This window comes from Dipteris shenzhenensis, chromosome 8, assembly GCF_047967505.1.
Source record: "Dipteris shenzhenensis isolate YYH24624 ecotype China chromosome 8, Dip_SZ_1.0, whole genome shotgun sequence".
Taxonomy (NCBI): domain Eukaryota; kingdom Viridiplantae; phylum Streptophyta; class Polypodiopsida; order Gleicheniales; family Dipteridaceae; genus Dipteris; species Dipteris shenzhenensis.
In genome coordinates this window covers 41,523,047-41,541,628 of record NC_141603.1, presented here as the reverse complement: position 1 = coordinate 41,541,628, position 18,582 = coordinate 41,523,047, and the positions used below count along the sequence as shown (strand labels likewise).

Below are 18,582 nucleotides of genomic sequence, written 5' to 3'. Positions count from 1 at the left end.
ATACATGGTGGCTCGTTTCATGGAGGATAGCATGAATTAGGTGGAGTGGCAGTTCACTTCCGCTCATATCTTCAAGCACTTGTCACAATCATAGGCACAGATGAGCATGCCTTAGTCATACGCACAGATGAGCATTCCCGTTATTATGGATCCAACCTCTATGTGTCTCTCAATGAGATCCTTCCCCTAAAAAGTCTCTACAAAGTTGCCTAGTGAGGACCATAAAGGCGTGTTCCCCTTCCAAAGCGCAAAAGAGAAAGCATTAATGGTCCCACAAGTTACGTGTCCCTACTTGGGATGGGTTTGGAGCTTCCTAAACCCTTTTCTAGATGATGACCCTATCCTCTTATTTGACTTTGGCATGCTTGAATTTGATGATAAATGGCTTCTCCCTTCAGTCATCCTTCCCTACCCTCCATGCATTCTCCATCCCGTCTACTATGATCCCAGACTTTATACAGAGAAATTCCTAGGCTGTTTCCAGAAGGCTACCTGCATCTTCCTTCTTACCCACCATCGTGAGGTTCAAGGCTTTATATTTTCTCCACGTACCCTCTTCGTTAATATCTCCCAAAGCATCAGGATCTAGAAAGCTTCCTCCAATTCTTTAGGGAGAAATAGATCTTGTCGATCGTTAATCCATATCAAAGCTCTTGAATCTCTGGTTCCAAGGCCTTAATGCATGAATCTTGTTCATCTATTGACTTCCTCAAAGCATCATTTTCTTTTTTCAGAGCCTCTTGCATTCCTGATTGAGTTTCCATCATGTCCATACAAACGGAGATGGACTCTTTCATTTTACAAATGAAATCTCTAGTGTTGCTCACTAAGGGGTCTACTGGTAGTAGGACTTTAAAGGCCTTTCCCACGGCTGGTTTCCTAGATCCCCACTTGGCACTTCATAGCATAGTATAGAAGAAGACAACCCACTAGATCCCCAAGTGAGTGCAAGAGAATTGTGCTTTTACCTTGCTACTTTGATGTGAAAAAAATCAATGTTGATGTATTGATGGAAATTGACTATTCTGCCGTGTTCCAACAAAAGTATTCCCTCGATTTTGTTGTGGGTTGCTCCCCTTCTATTTTGATTTTGTTGTGGGTTGCTATTGAAGGTGAGCTATCAAAAACTCCCCTTCAGGTACTGTGCATTATGGAAAATGGAAGACCTTTAGAGGCTCTTGTGAATAGTTGGGCCTGAAGAGGGGGCTGTGAGAGTAGGGAGATTTGTTGGAGAGGCTAGGGAGGGAACAGGGGATAGGCATTGGGAAGAGTGTGAGAGAAGGGGACGAGGACGTGGTGGTGATGGTGATGGTGAAATGTCTAAACTAACTGTCACTGAATTTAGCCTAGGGTACCAAGCTAGGGGCCTTAGTTAATGCCCAAAAGGTACCTATGATTTCATGTGCAATAAATGCAACTCCTAGTGCTATTAGAGTGGTTTCAATTTCTAAGGTCATTGGTTTGGTTTAGTGGGGTCATTCTTTAAAAAAATTGACCCCCTAGAGATCCTACAAACTAGGGTCATTGGTTCCCAAGCATTAGGGTCATGGTGTGCCATCTGACTCCCCTAGGGGCATTAAAATCCCACGCCTCATTTTGCACATGTGTCTGTGTGTGGCATCTTTGCTTGCCTTGTGGCACCTAGGTGTCACCCCTGAAAGCCCCTGGAGCCCTTCCTTTCCCTTCCTTGCTGTTTTGAGTCTTCTCCCCTACCAGAGCAACCTCATTCTCTTCATGGTGGATTTTTGCAGCCTCCCTCTTGCTGGCTGAAGTGGATTTTGAAGCTTTCTTCGTGACAGTTCTCCTCCCCTTGGTGCTCTCTGCTGCTGGCATGCTTCCTGGACCTGGACGCCTCCATTTTGAGCCATTTTTGAAGCTTTTCTCGACTTTCTTTGAGACAGAAGTTCTTTCCTGCATCTGAGGCCATACCCTTGGACGCCTTACTCCTGGCCTCTGTCTGGTGCAAGGCGCACTGAGTTCTGAGGTGTTTGTGGGGTGAAAACTCCATTCTGGTGGACGCATTCATGGCGGATTTGTTACAGCTTGCTGGACGCTCTCTTTTCTGGTCTTTTCTAGTGCTCGAAGACACTCATAGGCAGCTCCCTCCTACCAGAGTTTGCTGTCTGCTATTCAACCTACTTCTGGAGCTGTTCCGGGCTGAAACAAGCTCTTTCTGTTGGCTGGAATCTCATCTTCTCTTCCTACTTTATGCTGTTGCCATTCTTACTGAGTTTCTGCAAGGTTTGATGCCCTGCCGTTGGCCCGGGAGAGGATTGGGGCACTGGTTGTGATACTCTCTTTCTGGGAGTGCAGTGGCTAGCCTTGGGCTCAGTAATGGCTTGGCATTGTACTGGGTTGCACCTGCGGGTGAGCTCTTGAAGGGAGTCTCTTTGTATTTGAGCTAACCAGTAATTAAATAAATACCACAAGGGGCGCCAAGTGTTGGGGCCAACAGGTGTCACTCTTTATGCTTCTAAGTAGGGGCATTCTAGCCTCCCTTGTCTTAAATGGTTCAATGATGCTATGCGATGAAGTTATATGCTCTGAGTTTTGTTAGTGGGCAATGGCAATGTTTCAAGTTGGCTTTATTTCAGATTTGTGAGATAATAGAGTCAGTTACACTGCCCTTTGTCGGTCAAAGGCCGGTTACAGTTGGAGAGGCCAGGGAGGGAGTGGAGGATCTGTCCCCTTTGTTTGGCTGCCTCCTGGCAGTTGGCGGCTCCCTGTAGGAGGTCACGGCTCCCGTAGCCAGCCTGTGTGGCTGCTTTGGCTGCAGACAAGGGCCTGTTGGCTGGACAGAAGGGGTAGCAGCAACAAAGGACAGCAGCAGCAGACAATACAACAGCAGTGAGCGGGCAGGCCGCCTTGGGGGGGTGGGGGGGCGGGGGGCGGGGGGGCGGGGGGGGGGGAGAGAGAGAGAGGAGGAAAAAGAAACCAAAAAACAAAACAAAACAAAAACCCCAATCAGAAAAGAGAGTTACCATAAAGCCAATATAATTTCAATCTATTCTCTCCTAAATAAACAGTTCTCGAATTAGCACAGGCCACAACTTTGACAAACGTCTCACCAGGTGGAATTTGCATTTCCGATCCAGATGAATCCAGGAAGATGCCTAAACACATCATGCAAAATCAAACCAATTTGTGCATTTTGAAGGGTAGGCTGATCCCCACAAGATGAAAACCATAGAGTCCCTTGTCCCTACTAGGGCTAGGTCCCCACTGACATCTATGGTGCCCAACCATGGTTTCTTTCAAAACAAACTCAATCATGAGGATAGGCTAGCACTTAAGCAACAGCCCAGATTTATTAGTATCATCAACATCATTAACAAATGTCTTATATCATACTCTCGGATAAATAGCCAACCGAATTGTTCTGCTTAACATTACATGCAAAATCGATAGAGTTTGAGAGACTCATTCTCACCACTGCAGCATCCAAAAGGCCAAACACTCTGAGATAAACATGAAAGCAGCAGATTCACAAAATGATGAAATTGATGGGAACTTCCTTTAAAAAGGTATGACCTATGGCGGAGTGGGTTGCAGGTGACATGTTTTCCCTAAGGATACAAAGACCCAGTATCAAAAGAGAACAACGGGTATAAAGAAAATTGACAACATTCAGTAATCATGCAATATCTGTCTACTCAGGATACTGTAAGCAGACAAAATATGGTCATCTTTCAACACCTTCCCTCTGCAAATTAGGCGTTGACTTTCAGCTGGTACACCTGTCAATGTTGCTATATGCTCCTTCAAAGCAGGGACTGAAATCTGCCATCAGAGACAATGCATACAAATCATAAGAGAGAACTCACGGCCAACTAATCACATGGACTGTGTTGTAACATGAGACAAAAACTTTTATTTAAAAAAATACAACCAGACTCAACGGTGACTGTGATATAGAGGCTTAACACAGAAATAAAGCTGTGGATTTATACCATGAGATTATTGATTATAATTACAAGCATTGACGGGAGTGAAAATATGGACAGTTTCCATAGGACTAAACCACTACTTCAAGAAAAATATCCATCCTGCACAGAGTGAACTATATGGTATGTTATGTGAGAATATATTATCAGCAGCCACTCAAAACTATGACAGCCTTTTAAGTCCAAGGTCAACTCATGCCAACCTTTCATCACTCTCATAAAAGGGTAAGGCTTCTATAAATGGTCCTAAACAAGATATAGAGGGCCACGAATATTCAAGCGCAAGAATCGTCTGGGTAGGGTAGGTTGAGCTACGAAGGGATGCCTAGTAGGATGACAAAGCAAAGGGCGCAAGGTCGTGGAAGCCAGTGGGGATAAAGGCCATCGAAATCAGAAAGAAACTTGAACTGAAGCTGCAACAAACACAGGAGGCCCTGGCTATGGAACGCTCACATAATGATACCCTCTAGGCTGACTACGATGCTCTGCAATGCCAAGCAACTATGGATCAACAGTAGTATGCCAAAGCCCATGAGGAGAAGCAACGACTAGAAGTTAGGGTGGCCCAATAGGCCCAGTTAATCAAAAGGCTACATGCAGTCATCTAGTAGAAACAACAACAGATAGTATCTCTTTGGACGGATATGTTTCCACAAATTCTCCAACTGCTTGTCAATGTCTTGCAGGCTGCCTCAGCCTCCCCTAAGTAGCTACATTCGTGACTATAGCTGTTAAGCAGTGCCCCACCCTCCTGATTTAGTCTCTCCACGGTATCCCAGGTCTGAGACAGAAAAGCAGGGCTATTGGGGTTGATCGAAAGAGACATGGAGTTAAGTCTTCAATAATTTGGTTACAAAGTCTGAGAGTAGGATGGTCCACACATAGTCATAGCAAAAGCTGCCAATACCGGAACAAACTTGCTTCATCAATGCCTATTCAAAGAGCCTTGAGAGCTTCTCACAAGACCAAAGATGCTTATTCAAGCATATTATGGCACAAGAGATTGTTGCATGGGAAAGCAACACCGTCTCAGCCCCACAGTCTAGGGGCAGTTACATACTCCAGATCATACAGGTCAATCATTGAACAGAGCCTCGTATTTCATCACCTTCACCATGGCATGGCAGCAGTACGTGGTTGACTACAACCACCCTGGAAATAAGGTTAAGTTTGGCTGAACTCCAAAAGAGAAGTTTTCTCCTTATACTTTCCAACACAGAAGCAAATTGTTGCGAAGGTGCAACCGCCCTATGATAAAGTAAGGGCGGTAAAATCACAACTTAGCAAGTATTATCCCACTGGCAAAACACCCACATCTAAAAACAAAACACAAGGGAGCTAGAATGAACCTGCTCGAAGACACAGGACACCAAAGATGCTTATTCAAGCACATTATGGCACAAGAGATTGTTGCATGGGAAAGCAACGTCGTCAGCCCCACAGTCTAGGGGCAGTTACATACTCCAGATCATACATTCAAACATTTAGGTCAATCATTGAACAAAGCCTTGTATTTCATCACCTTCACCATGCCATGGCAGTAGTACATGGTTTACCACCACCCTGGAAGTAAGGTTAAGTTTGGCTGAGCTCCAAAAGAGAAGTTTTCTCCTTATACTTTCCAACACAAGCAAATTGTTGCGAAGGTGCAACCGCCCTATGATAAAGTAAGGGCGGTAAAATCACAACTTAGCAAGTATTATCCCACTGGCAAAACACCCACAGCTAAAAACAAAACACAAGGGAGCTAGAATGAACCTCCTCGAAGACAGAGTACACCAATTGGCCTCAAATCAGCTGGCGCCCTATGTCTTTGTCATTTATTTCACTACAAACAGATTACAACAAGCCCTGTAGGCATCCAGGGCGGTAAAATCGGTAAAATCACAACTTAGCAAGTATTATCCCACTGGCAAAACACCCACAGCTAAAAACAAAACACAAGGGAGCTAGAATGAACCTCCTCGAAGACAGAGTACACCAATTGGCCTCAAATCAGCTGGCGCCCTATATCTTTGTCATTTATTTCACTACAAACAGATTACAACAAGCCCTGTAGGCATCCAGATCACAGCATATCCTCTGCTTCCAGCCAATCATAACCTTAAAGGCATCCAATCCCCGGCCAAAAACCCTTATGACAACCTGCCTCCATCTCCACAAAGGAAATCATCCAACAATCTCAGCCCTACCTAGCTATTAAGGCATCAATCCCGTGGAAAGCAAGGCCAGCACTCAGCCCGTGGCTCTTACGGTGCCCCTCAACTAACCACCTAGAACCAGCCTCAACAGCGTAAAGGGTGGTAGGATCCACTTAATTATAGCATACACAATACTTTGACACAAAAAATATTCTATTTAACATTCATTTGAAGCCAAGCGGCTGATTACAAAGGTCTCTGGGAAGCAGAACCACAGGCAAACCAACGCCCGCAAACTCCCCGTCCAGCCCACCCTGTAATTTCACTCCAAACGGTGAAATGGCATCCAATTACTAGACAATCCTGTATCCTCAACCAACCAAAGCGTGCAACAGAGACCCCAAAAGCATCCATTGTCTGTGCCACAACTACAATTGCACAACCAAGTGTCCAACCAGCCAGACATGGCTGAACAACTGCAAGACAAAGCCTTCAACAGCCAAACTCTGGTGCAATCAATCGGCGAAGCACTCCCAAACAGGTTGCCTCAATCTATAGCCTCCCTAGGGGGCCACTGCCTAACAGTATAAATCAACCTTTCTTCGCGAGGAAAGAAACCCAAACGCAATAACTAGCCAGCAACCAATCAGGGAACGGCAAAAGCAGACAAAAAACAAGCCTCTTCTACCCAGTATCCACAGAAGATAGGTCACCGGGGCTGGAAAACCCTAGATCCTACAGAGAAAAGATGATTCTGCTCTGGCACAACCCCAAAAGCAGCTTAGAAGAGAACACCCACGCCTGGAAAGTTACCAAAATCAATAGCAACACCCAAAAAGCTCCAGAAATGAGGTCAAAATCTCCTGCAAAGTCTGGAAAGCCCAAAAAAGCAAATCGCAATCTTCTACAGCAGCCTACACATGCTCGAATCTCCTGGAACAGCCTTGGAACAGGACGCAGTTACCAAGCATAGCCCGAAAGACCTGTAGATGAAATCGCAATCTGGAAGAGACACCCTAGCTGAAATCGCAATCTGCAATAGGCTCCTAGATCAGGTACAATTTCCTCTGGCAGGCCCTCGATGCACTGAAACTGGCCCTGCCTGATTGCGATTTTCCCTGGCAGGCTCTGGAAGCTCCTGGCACATGACGATTTGACTCTAGTAGCCACCTTGCAGGCTCTGGCAGCTCACAACTGATGATCTGGCTCCTTTGGAACTGATTTTGGCCTTCTGCCCCCCAAAAACAAGGCTCTGTGCTCTTTTTAGAGTCATGTGCTAAAATTAGCAATTTTAGCAATTTTTATTTTAATTGCACCACTCTTTTGGCCCCCTTGTTGCACACTTTGGTCCTAGTAATTAATTGCCTAGTAACTAGGCGCACATTCACAATTTCCAAGGGCCCACTAGGGGATTTTAATTCCCCAAGTCCCGCCCCATGGCTGGACCCTCGCGCCCCAGAGGATCAAGGCAGTCACGCGCAAATTACAGGAGTCACAAATCAAAAGTCCCATAATTTCATGTCCTCGTGACACCACTAGTGGATTGCAATGCGCAGCAAAGCACACTAGCTGACCACGAGGAGTCCCACCACACAATCACCTCGAAAGCAACTCCAGCCTGGAATCAGCCCAAAATCTCAACAACCAGCCTTCAACTACCCAGCAACAGAGAAACGACGGCATCCATAGCCTGGTCTCTATTAGAAATCAGCAAAAGACAGACCAGCCAACAAAAACACAGCCCGAAAGGCCCAAAAGCAACTTGTCCAGCCAAAGGAAGCTCCGGAACAGCCCAGAACTGCCACAAATCAAATCACCCCTAACTTGGCACACTCCAAGAGCACCTGCACAGCCCCAGAGCCAATTCGCCCTACTACCAGACCAGGAAATCACCAGAAAACGCCTCCAAATGAAACTCGCCAGTCTTCTAGCCCCCAATCAGCAAAAATCCCCTCCTTATGAAATCGTGTTCCTTGCCTAGCACCAGAATCAGCAGGATTTAGCCCTGCATGCCAATCGCCCTACCTCTTGGCACCTGGAACAGCCTGAATCCAGCCCCAAAAGAAATCGCCTATGCAAAACCTGCTCCAGAACAGGTTTTGCATAGGCCTCCAAATGAAACTCGCCAGTCTTCTAGCCCCCAATCAGCAAAAATCCCCTCCTTATGAAATCGTGTTCCTTGCCTAGCACCAGAATCAGCAGGATTTAGCCCTGCATGCCAACCGCCCTACCTCTTGGCACCTGGAACAGCCTGAATCCAGCCCCAAAAGAAATCGCCTATGCAAAACCTGCTCCAGAACAGCCTGCAAACCCCCAGAATCAACTCGCCTTGGCCAAATCTGCCCCGAACCAGCCTAGAAACAGTAGAAAACTAATCGCAATTTGCCTTGGCAGCTTGCTACATGCACCAAGGTGGGCGAATTCTCTCTTGGATGCTTTCTACTTGCGGCCCCTGATTGCACCTGAATTGAGCTATTTTTGGTCAGCTAAAAATAGCAAATGGATTTTTCCCACTCTTCTAGACCACCAGCAAACTACCCCAAGGCACAATTAATACACCACCAAGTGCACAATTTGCATGGGATCACTAGCAATTCATTCCCTGAGCCTAATACACGTACCAGGACTCCCACAATTCTCGTGCCACCAAGGTCCAAGGTATCCATGCATGAATCTAATTACGCTAGAATTCATGTCCTCGTGACATACCTCTCTCTTGACACAAGGCAATCGACCTCAATTGCCATCCACTGAAATACACGAGCACAAGAATTGATCAGATTCACAAATGTTCACATGTATTTCAAAACCAACATGGCATATGTGATCAATAGAGCCATGGATACATCAATGCAAAATAAATCCAAGTGACTGGTCATAGAAGTCCCACGGCAGATACACTGTCAGCTCAGTATCTCGGGTGAAACATATAGTGTCACCAAGCGACTTCTAGACATCTGGGCCTGTCTGTGACAAGGAAGCGGAGGAACTATACCCCTCTTGAGTACCAAGCAATACTCCAAACCTACGTCCCGCTGAATCTTAAGGAGCCTCGATCAAGGTCGGCTCAAGCTGAAAAGCTTCGAGATAAAACTGCAAAACCTGGGATATCTCTGCCAGCTCCCCCTCCTCCAACCACTTTGCATGCAGTGAAGAATAGTTCTTGAATTTCACCAAGTAGTGACGTGATACCTTACCTAGAACTTTTCTTTCCTTAACTGTAGGATCTGCTTAGGAATCAGGAGCTCATCCATTTCTTCAACCTCTGGCAGTTCCTCAGCAAGTATACCCTCTGGAAGAGGACCACGGAATGGTTTCAAGAGACTCACATGGAAGGCATTGTGAATTCTCCAATCATCCAACAATTCTAGCCTGTAAGCCACATCATTTACCTTTTCAATAACTTTGAAAGGTCCATAGTATCGTAGGCTCAACTCAGGGTACAACCTGTCTTTCCCTCTGCTGTTTTTTAGCCTACCTTTAGCAAAAAGCAGCAACACATAATCGCCTTCTGTGAACTGCAAATTCTAACGATGCTTATCCGCGGCCTTTTTCTGCTTCTCTTGAGTCTTCTGAAGAGCAGGGTTCATTTTCCTGTAAGCTTCATCCCAGTCTTACGCAAACTTATCAACCTCGAAGATTTTATCTTTGGTATGCAATATAGGCAGAACTTTCTACCCTCCTCCAACATTATCTTTGGCATGCCATGGTACTTGAAGACATGCTGCATAAACAATCACGCCATGTGATACGCTGTAATCTTCTTCCTAACAAGAATAAAATGAGCTTACTTACTAAATCGATCAATAATTGTCCAGATTCCATCAAGTCCCGTTGGCGTACAAGGAAGATCGAAAATAAAATCCATGGCAATACTTTCCCATGGTTTGGTAGAGATTGACAATGGCTGTAACAAACCCGGTGGTTTCTAGTGATCATACTTAACCTTTTGGCAGGCCAAACATCTCCTAGCATACTCTTCCACATCTCGGCGCAAACTAGGCCAATAAAAATAATGCTCCACCGCTCTGACTATGGCATCAATGCGCCTGTGCCCTGCATCTGGTGGCGCATGACTCTTTTCGATCACTTTGGGCCTCTTGCTTGGTCACACACAAGCGGCTATGCATCATTTAAAACCCTTTCTTAAGAGACATATAATCAAAGAACGTACCAACGAAAGATCATGTCCATCATACGATTGAATGTGGCCATAGCATTAGTAAGCCCAAAGGCATGACCAAAAACTCATATAAGCCAAAAGCAGTCCTGAATGCTATCTTATAGACATCCTCAGGGCGTATCCAAATCTAATGATAGCTACTATTCAAATCGATGCGGCTGATACCGCCAATCCTTCAAGTCTATCCAAAATATCGTCAATCCTGGGAATCAAGAAGCGATTCTTAATAGTAATCTTGTTCAAGGTGCAGTAATCAATACGCATACGCCAAGAACCATCTTTCTTCTAAGTACCAATTATGATCATTAGATTCTTTCCTTTTCCAGTTAGTGCAATCACGAGCCACATGCCCTTCTTCCTTACAATGAAAGCATTTGTTTGCATCCCTGAGAGCTTGCCTCTCCTCTGAACTCATCCACCTGATCTTTGGACCAATGCCCTTACCTGTCCTTTTACCTACAACAAAATTAGCCCTAACATGCTTTCCAGTCTTTCCAAACTTTCCTGCATCATCCTTCTTAGAACTCTTCCATCTACTGGACTTCCCCTGCAATAAGGCATCAGCTGTTGTGGCACTTTCATCTCCTTAGGCAATCCACAACAATATTTCTCAATCTGCTCAGCCAATGGCACATGCCGAAGCTAACAGGTAATAGTGCTTGCTAAAATTTCTTATTATACTCTTCGAGATTATGGCAGCTGGCTGCGTTTAAGTTATGCTAGGCTATCATAACATCAACCTCAAAGATAGTGGTCAACCAGGAAGCTAAAAATACATGTTTAACTCCACCCAAGAGCTAGGTGCACTGTTATGCAACAAAAGGTTCGTCCACCATTGCAACGCATTACCTTTCAAGAAAGTAGTAGCCTTTCTAATCTTGGACGACTCCGTAAATTCCCCTCCTGAATAGGCCGCATCAAATTGCTGTACGAAAGTTAGAGCTTTCAATCTGTACTGTACACCGTTAAAAGTCTCAAATTTGACAGCTAAGCCTCCCTCTTTGAAATCCTCAAATTTGACAGCTAAGCCTCCCTCTTTGAAATCCTTAGCTTCCCCTTTCGGAGTCAAATTATCATACACAAGAGGCTTCAACAAAAGAATCAGGGCATGATTATTGTCATTTTGGCTTGCTTTATCACTACCCATTGCTGCGGTAGGCATGGCAGCCCCAGAACTTAGCATATTTGGCACACCAGTAGAATTTCCCATCATCCTTTGCTGAATCTTGCATCCCTGGCTGCATGCCAATATTACCATACATCATATTGGGCTGCATACCCCCTAACATGCCTTGCATACCTGGCATTGCATAATTACCTTATACACCTGGGCCTCCTCCAGCTTGACCAGCCGTAGCCTGAAACACAGATCCTCTGATCTCCCTTTGACCCTTTTTCCTTTGACGAGGCCTTCCACCCCTTAGCCTTGGTCAGGCCTTGCATGAATTCTGCAAAGCGTGGATTCTAGGTGAGCTGAGTCAAGGCACCCATCACCGTAACCATCTGGTCTCAAAGGAAAGCATCCAAATACGCCTCATCCCCTACTTGCTTTTTTTTTTTGCGCAAAAAGTAGTGCTAGTTATATTGCTTGAAAACGAGAGTACAAGAGGGCCTAAAGGCCAGCGGGCTGCAATCACAAAATAAATACAGCCCGTGGTAACAAAATACTAATTACAAGCCTCTCAGGGCATAATCATCGGAGTGTGGACAAACAGCCACGGTGGGGGGGAGTAGTGCCACTGAAGACTCTGAGCAGAGTGCTGGAAGAACAGCTCTCGATGGTCCCAGTCGCGAAGGAAGCGCCGTCTCTTCTCCTTCCCTGCCCGGGACTCCCCCTGAATCTGATCCCATTGACCCTTGAGCGTGTGAATGATCGTGCTCCAAATGTCCACTAGGGTCTAGGTAGCAGAAGAAGCCTGATCTCCTAAGGTCTGCGCGCATCTGGAAGTCCAGATATGCCAGCCTACAATACTCCCTATGATCTCCCAAACTGGGTACCGAGTCATCGCTCCTGCATCTGTCTCTGTCAGATGCCAAGGGAAGCTGTCCATGTATGCCCAGGTGGCCTGCGTGATGAAGAAAACTGGATCTTGCCTAGAGAACTCATAAGCCAAGTGATGTCCCATCTCGGTGCTGCACCAGCAAACGGCTCCCCAAGTGACCGGTCCTAGCTCAGGTGCAGCCCTTGCTAAGATCCCCATGACTCCCTTCCACACTGTCTGAGCATGCAAGCAGCTCCAAAGGCAGTGCTTCAGGGACGACTCCTCCTGAAAACACATCTGGCAGTGCCCCTCCTGCCCCATCTGCCTCAGCCAGCTGGTAGTCCCTTGTGGGCCACCATACAAAGAAAGTAAGAGATCTTCCTCGGCCGCCAGCTTGCCCAAAGGGTCTTCCAGAATGTGCGAAGAAAAACCAGAGATATCCCTTGGGCATACCAACTATGTGCCTGTGTGGATAGCCTACGCTGGAGAGCCCCAAGAGCACACCTACCAGTACGCGTACTATATGAGACGATGGGGGTAGGGTTCTCTGAGGTCTCCAGTGGTGGCCAACGCCACTCCCCTGGGTCCCACTCCACCTCTGTCAAGGAGCGGCCCTCCCAAATCCAGAGTCTCCAGTCCTGGTCCTGCATAATCAGGGGGTCTATATGCCACGTTTTCCCTTGCAGCCTTATGATGCAAAGGCGCTACCAGGGAAGCTAGGGGTCGATCACGGCCTCTCTGCTCTGGAGACGGCTATCATCGACGATGGAGAAGAAGTGAATTGAGGAGTCCGAGAAAAGGCCTGCAACCACCAAAGGAATGCCACGGGGTGTGAACTGCCCTAGCCACCTCTCATCTCCAGGGAGGAGCTGTCTGGTGATCATGGGAATCCTCCAAAACCTGCAGGAATGGCAGCATCAATCTCGGCTTGCCGAGCCGGGATCCCACGTGTCGTACCTACTGCTGCTGCCAACTCGCCTAGGCTCAACTCGCTATACACGTCCCTCCAAACCCGAAGCGAGCGCGCAGGCCCACGTGCCCAGAGCGCCCATGGGATATGGGATCTCTCTCCAAGCTGGCGACCTGTATCATCTGTCACCTGGCTGCTCCAGATCAGGGGCTGTCTGCTATCTCCTCTCGACAGCTGGGGGAAACCTGAGAGGCTGTGCCGCAACTTCCTCCAGACCGAGACGAGGCTACGGAGGAAGGGGGAACGGGGCTGAGTTAGTGGGGCAGAAGTGAAAATCCACTGGATAGACGGCTACCAATCACCCCCTCTCTGGGGGGTACACACGCTGAGACCATGCTGAAGCAAGAGCTTCCACGTCTGCTCTCTTGGGGTTAGACCACGGATGACTAACTTACCAAGTAATGCCTGACTCTACAGTTCTGGATCTATGATGCTAAGACCGCCCTCTGTTTAGGAGAGAATGACCGTCTGCCAGGCGACCCGGGCTCTGGTGGTGCCGGAACCATCTGAGCCAGACCAAAGAAAGTTCCGCATCAGTCTCCTCAACTGGGCTACACACGATCTCGAGAAACACCAGCAAGATGCCACGTACCAAGCGGTGGCAAGAAGGACCTGGTTGACCACAAGGACCCTGCCTGCCAAAGATAGCCGAGCCGTGCTCCAAAAGGCTAGCTTCTGTCGTATGGAGACTAGGACCGGTAAGAACTGTTGAGCCGATGTGATATCCAGACCTACCTGGAATCCCAAGTAACGTGTCGTCTGTCCTCTCGGGATCCAGCGAAACCCCAGGAAAATACCCCACTGTGAGCTAGCTCCCGGATCCGTAAGAAAACCAACTGACTTATGCCAATTGATTTTCGCCCCAGCGGCTAGGCAAAAGACCTCTAAAGACAGTCTCACTCGCTCCAGTGACTCGATATCATCCTGCACATACAGGGCCGTGTCGTCTGCATACTCGAAGTCCAGAAGTTCTGCATCGTCCCAAATAGGGAGGCGCATCCCTCGAAGACCAGTGGTACGGGCTCGTAGGAAGTGAGTCATGGCCTCCGCAAAAAATAGGAAGAGGTAGGGCGCAAGCGGATAGCCCTGACGCACCGAGCGCTCGAGGGTGAATCTCTCCCCCATCCTGCCGCTGATGATAACCCGACTGGAGGCCGACCTGTAGAGACTACCAATACCTCTGATCCACTCGTCCGGAAAACCGAACCGAGAGAGTGTACCTTTCAAGAAGGCCCCACTTAATGACCGTGTAGGCATGGGACCACATACGTCTGAATGCACCAAATCAAGCTTTTCAAACTCTTTCTTCCCCTTTCTTTTATGGGTTGGTTTAGTCTGCTTCCCATAGAGACACTGCTCACAAAATTCAAAATCAGAGAAACTCAAATGCAGTACATAACCCAAACGGCATAAGAGTTTCATTTCATTCTGGCTCATGTGTCCCAACCTGCAATGCCACAAAGAAGTGCTTGGCTGCTCGGTTATTGCAACAACATGATCAAATACCCCTGATACATGTAAGGGATACAAAGTCCCACACTTGGTACCCCTGGCCAAAAGCATAGAGCCCTTCTGAATTTTCCAACTCTGAAAGCCAAAAGTGGTGTGAAAACCAGCGTCATCTAGCTGACCCACTGAAATAATTTGAAGCTTTACTTGTAAATTTTTTCTTTGTACTTATTAGCGGGTTTTTACCTCTTTTTGGGGTTTCCCACATAGAAATAAAATATTTCACTTAAAATTAAAAAAAAGTATGTGTGTGTGCCTCTATTTTATGGGAAGGGTTTTATCTTCAACTCAACTTCGTCATTGGGATGATGTTGCAGTGGGTCTGGATTGTATTTCTTCCTTTGTCTTTCTGGGCAAAGGATTTTACTATGCCCACTGCTCTTCGACTGAGGTGGTAGAGCGCCTTGTCACTCATGCTGGTATTCTGAGAGCTGGCTTTTTTACTTATGTGATGCCTTGGGATCCCTTATTTGATCCGTCTGCCTCTCTTCTAATCCACTGTCCGGTTTGGATTACTCTCAAAGCTCTGCCTGTGCCTCTTCTTCAGCATCTTCCTACTCTTGACCAGTCTACCCTGTCGTACGCCTTCTCAAAGTCAAGGAGTATGGCAAGGTGCTGGCCACTGTGCTGGGCCCACTCCGTCACCTCTGAGAATGTGAAAATGTTGTCCAAAATGCTGTGATCTTGGACAAAACCAATCTGGGTGTCATGAATCAAGTCATGTAGTAGGGGGCGGATGCGGCTACTAATCATCTTGGCGAGGATTTTGTAGGTAGTCGAGAGGAGGGTGATAGGGCGCCACTGTCTGATCTCCTGACGGTGTCGCAAGGCTCTCTGGCATCTATCCGCTGAAGAAGATATGCTGAAAGGCTGCGAGCAAGGGCTGGTGGACCTACTCCCAGAAGGTGGTGAAGAAAGCTCTAGAGAGCCCATCCTCACCTGGGCATTTCTGCCCATCAATAGCGCTCACCGCATCCTGCATCTATGCCACGGTGAAAGGGGCGAGAAGGGTTTCACTCATGCTAGGCTGCACGAGTGACGGTGTATACCTCCATACCTCTTCCCTGCAACGGCGGGCACGAGGGTCTGGGGCTCCTGCTGGAACAGGGATCTATATCTGTCGCCAAGTCCCGGACCTCGCCTGGATCTGTCCTGACACTACCATCCTGCGCTCTAAGAGATCGGAGCTGTTCCCCTACTGACCTCTGGCCATGAGTCCTGAAGAACTCTCTGCACATCCTGTCGCCTTTCCTAGCCCAAAAGGACTTGAAAGCATGAAACAAGAACTCTAGCATCGCTGGGTGATCTCCTCTAGCATGGCTCGGGCTCTAACCTCCTGTCGTCTGAGCTCCTTAGAGCCTGGAGAAGACTACTGCATCCGCTGTATCGAGGCAAGATCTCGTCTGAGACCCCTCTCCTTCGCCCACCACTGCTGCCTGACCTGAATCGCCTCCTGCTGACAGATGAGACTAGACTCGACAAGAACCTGAGCTACCTGAGCTGCCATATCCCCCATGGAGTCCCAATCCTGCTCCCAGAGGTCCACTATCCTGCTGCGAACCGCTGCTCTGGAGTAGATGGAGTCTGGGATCCGGCACGAGCGTGGAGGTAAGGAGTGAGAGGATGAGTCCAGGACTAGGATGACTGGGGCATGGTCAGAGAGGATCGTCCCTGGAACCACTCCTGACTCTCCACCTCTACCTAGCGCCCAATCGTTGACATAGAAACGGTCCAACCGCTCCAGAAGTCTGCCTCCCTCCCTCCTGTAACCCCAAGAGAAGTCCAGACTCCCTGTCCATCTGCAAAAGGAAGGCTCCCTCCAGCTGTCCCGACCTCCCACAGCGAACAAGGAGTCCCAATCTGCCTGCTCCGCCTGAGCTATACCGAGGAACTCTGGGCCCCATCCCTGCTGATCCTCTAAAGTCTCAAGGTTATTGAAGTCCCCTCCTACAATCCAAGAATCCATCTCTGGCAATAAGTTTGTCAAAGAGCTCCAGAAAGCGGCTCTCCGTCTGAGGTCGGTCGGGCCATAGATATTGAGGATGCCGATGCGGGATCCCTCAATATTCAAGCCCACCCAAAGCGCTCGTCCTGGGATCAGGGTGCCAAAACCACACACATGCTGTACTAGAGAAGCGTCGATGGAGGTACAGACACCCCCGCTCCTCCCCTGCTCGCCAATCGAAGGTTCCCAGTAGGTGTGGGAGCGTCCTGTGAGAACCTTCCCACACTTACTGGTCAGAGAAGCCGAAAGCTTGTGTTCCTGCAATAGGAGCACATCTACCCTTCCCACTAAGGCTAGCTGGAGCTCCTGTCTGAGCACCATCTTCTTGGGGCCGCGGGTTCCTGATGAGTGGAACTCGTTGACGTTCCAAGAGATAATGCGTATACTCATGAAGAGGGGAGATGGGCCACAAACAGCTGTCTGCTTGCGGTCGATGTCAAGGTGATCAGAGGATGTCCAGTGTGCAGACGAAGGCGCTTCTGTGAGGGTTTCGAAGGAGAGGCCGGATCATCGGACCCATCCTCTAAAACCTTCAACAGAGGGGAGAGGCCCTTCGTCCCATGGTGGTAAGCTCTCTCTAACCAACTCGAAGCCTCCGCCAGGGAAATACTGTAGAAGCCCGCTACCTCTGAGGTCCTCCACGGGCGGAGCCCTTCCGCGTAGATCCGCTCCAGAGGTGGTCGAATAATGACCAAAAGGCAGAATCGTTTCACGCTGTGGCGCCATCTCAGACGAACGTCACCCTCCTTCCACTGCTGCTGAAGAAGCTCCACTGCTCTGCTACCGATGCAGTCCTGCACCTGCTCCTGGGACTGATCTCGAATCGTCTCCCCAACATTTTTATTCGTCCATTGCTCATTCCCGTCACTGGTGATAGTGAAGGAATAGCTAGGACCATCATGGGGGACAAGGACGGACACCTTACCCTCCGCCCCCTTTCGGAGGAAGAAGATGCTGATGTCTAGGCATGCAGGGAAGGAGCCAATACCCGCTGCATCCAAATAATCCCAAGGTCTTGCTCGGTAAAACTCCAAAGGTAGAGCTCTAGGAGCTGCCCTTGGGTGTGGGGACGAGGATGAGGAGTATGAACCAGAAAGAGGGGTGCTGGTTGTCGAACAAGCTGGAGTGGTGCTGGCCATCTGCAGGGAAGGGCCTCTCCCGTCCACCGGGCCAGGAGGGATAGGCGCGGAGGAGGTCTGTGCTGGCTTCGGGGCCGCAGGCGGCGCAGGTGGAAGGGGGGGTTCCCTCGGGATCATGCTCGAGGGAGAGAGGGGGGCTGAAACCAAAGGTGCTGGGGGGGATCCTGGAGGGGGGGGAGGTAGGGGTACCAAGGAGGAGGGAGGAGGGGGGGGGGGGGGAGGCGGGGTGAAAGATGAGGGGGAGGCTGGCTGATCTTCTCCTTCCCTTTCTCCTTCCCCTTACCGGGCTGCTGCTAATTGGTGACCACAAGGGTCTCTTGCTGTAGATGGAAAGACTTTTTTGGTCCTGTTTTGTTTCCTTTCCGTTTTCTTTTGACCTCAGTCCAGTCTTCCCCTTCGGGAGGGGGTGTCGATGCCTGGCGGGGGGGATCCTGAGTTGCTTGGATGGAGGCCATCTGAGGTTCTGTCCTCGTGAAGCGAGGGCAAGAGCGCGCCTGGTGCCCGAAGCCGTGGCATCTCAGACACTGATTTGGGCGACCAGTGACCATAATGCGCTGCGTCACCACACCTGTGTCCATCTCAATCTCAAACTCCGAGGGGATACTCTGCGGATCTAAGACTGCCACTTTGACACGTGGCACCCCTTGGGCTGCCGCCGCATCAACGAAGGTGTCCTGCATGAGCCAGCCATAGTGCGCCCCCAGGTCCT

At 48.6% G+C, this 18,582-nt stretch overlaps 1 protein-coding gene across 8 annotated transcripts in view; it reads right to left on the bottom strand.

Annotated features, from left to right (window-relative positions):
• The window catches only part of LOC147899515 (uncharacterized), a 124,089-nt gene that overhangs the window by 82,684 nt on the left and 22,823 nt on the right, over positions 1-18,582 (bottom strand). For all 8 annotated transcript variants that reach the window (XM_087377883.1, XM_087377877.1, XM_087377881.1 and 5 more), the window contains exon 3: positions 3,663-3,780. In XM_087377883.1, coding sequence (XP_087234009.1) covers positions 3,663-3,780 — 118 coding nt within the window. The remainder of the gene's footprint in view (positions 1-3,662; positions 3,781-18,582) is intronic.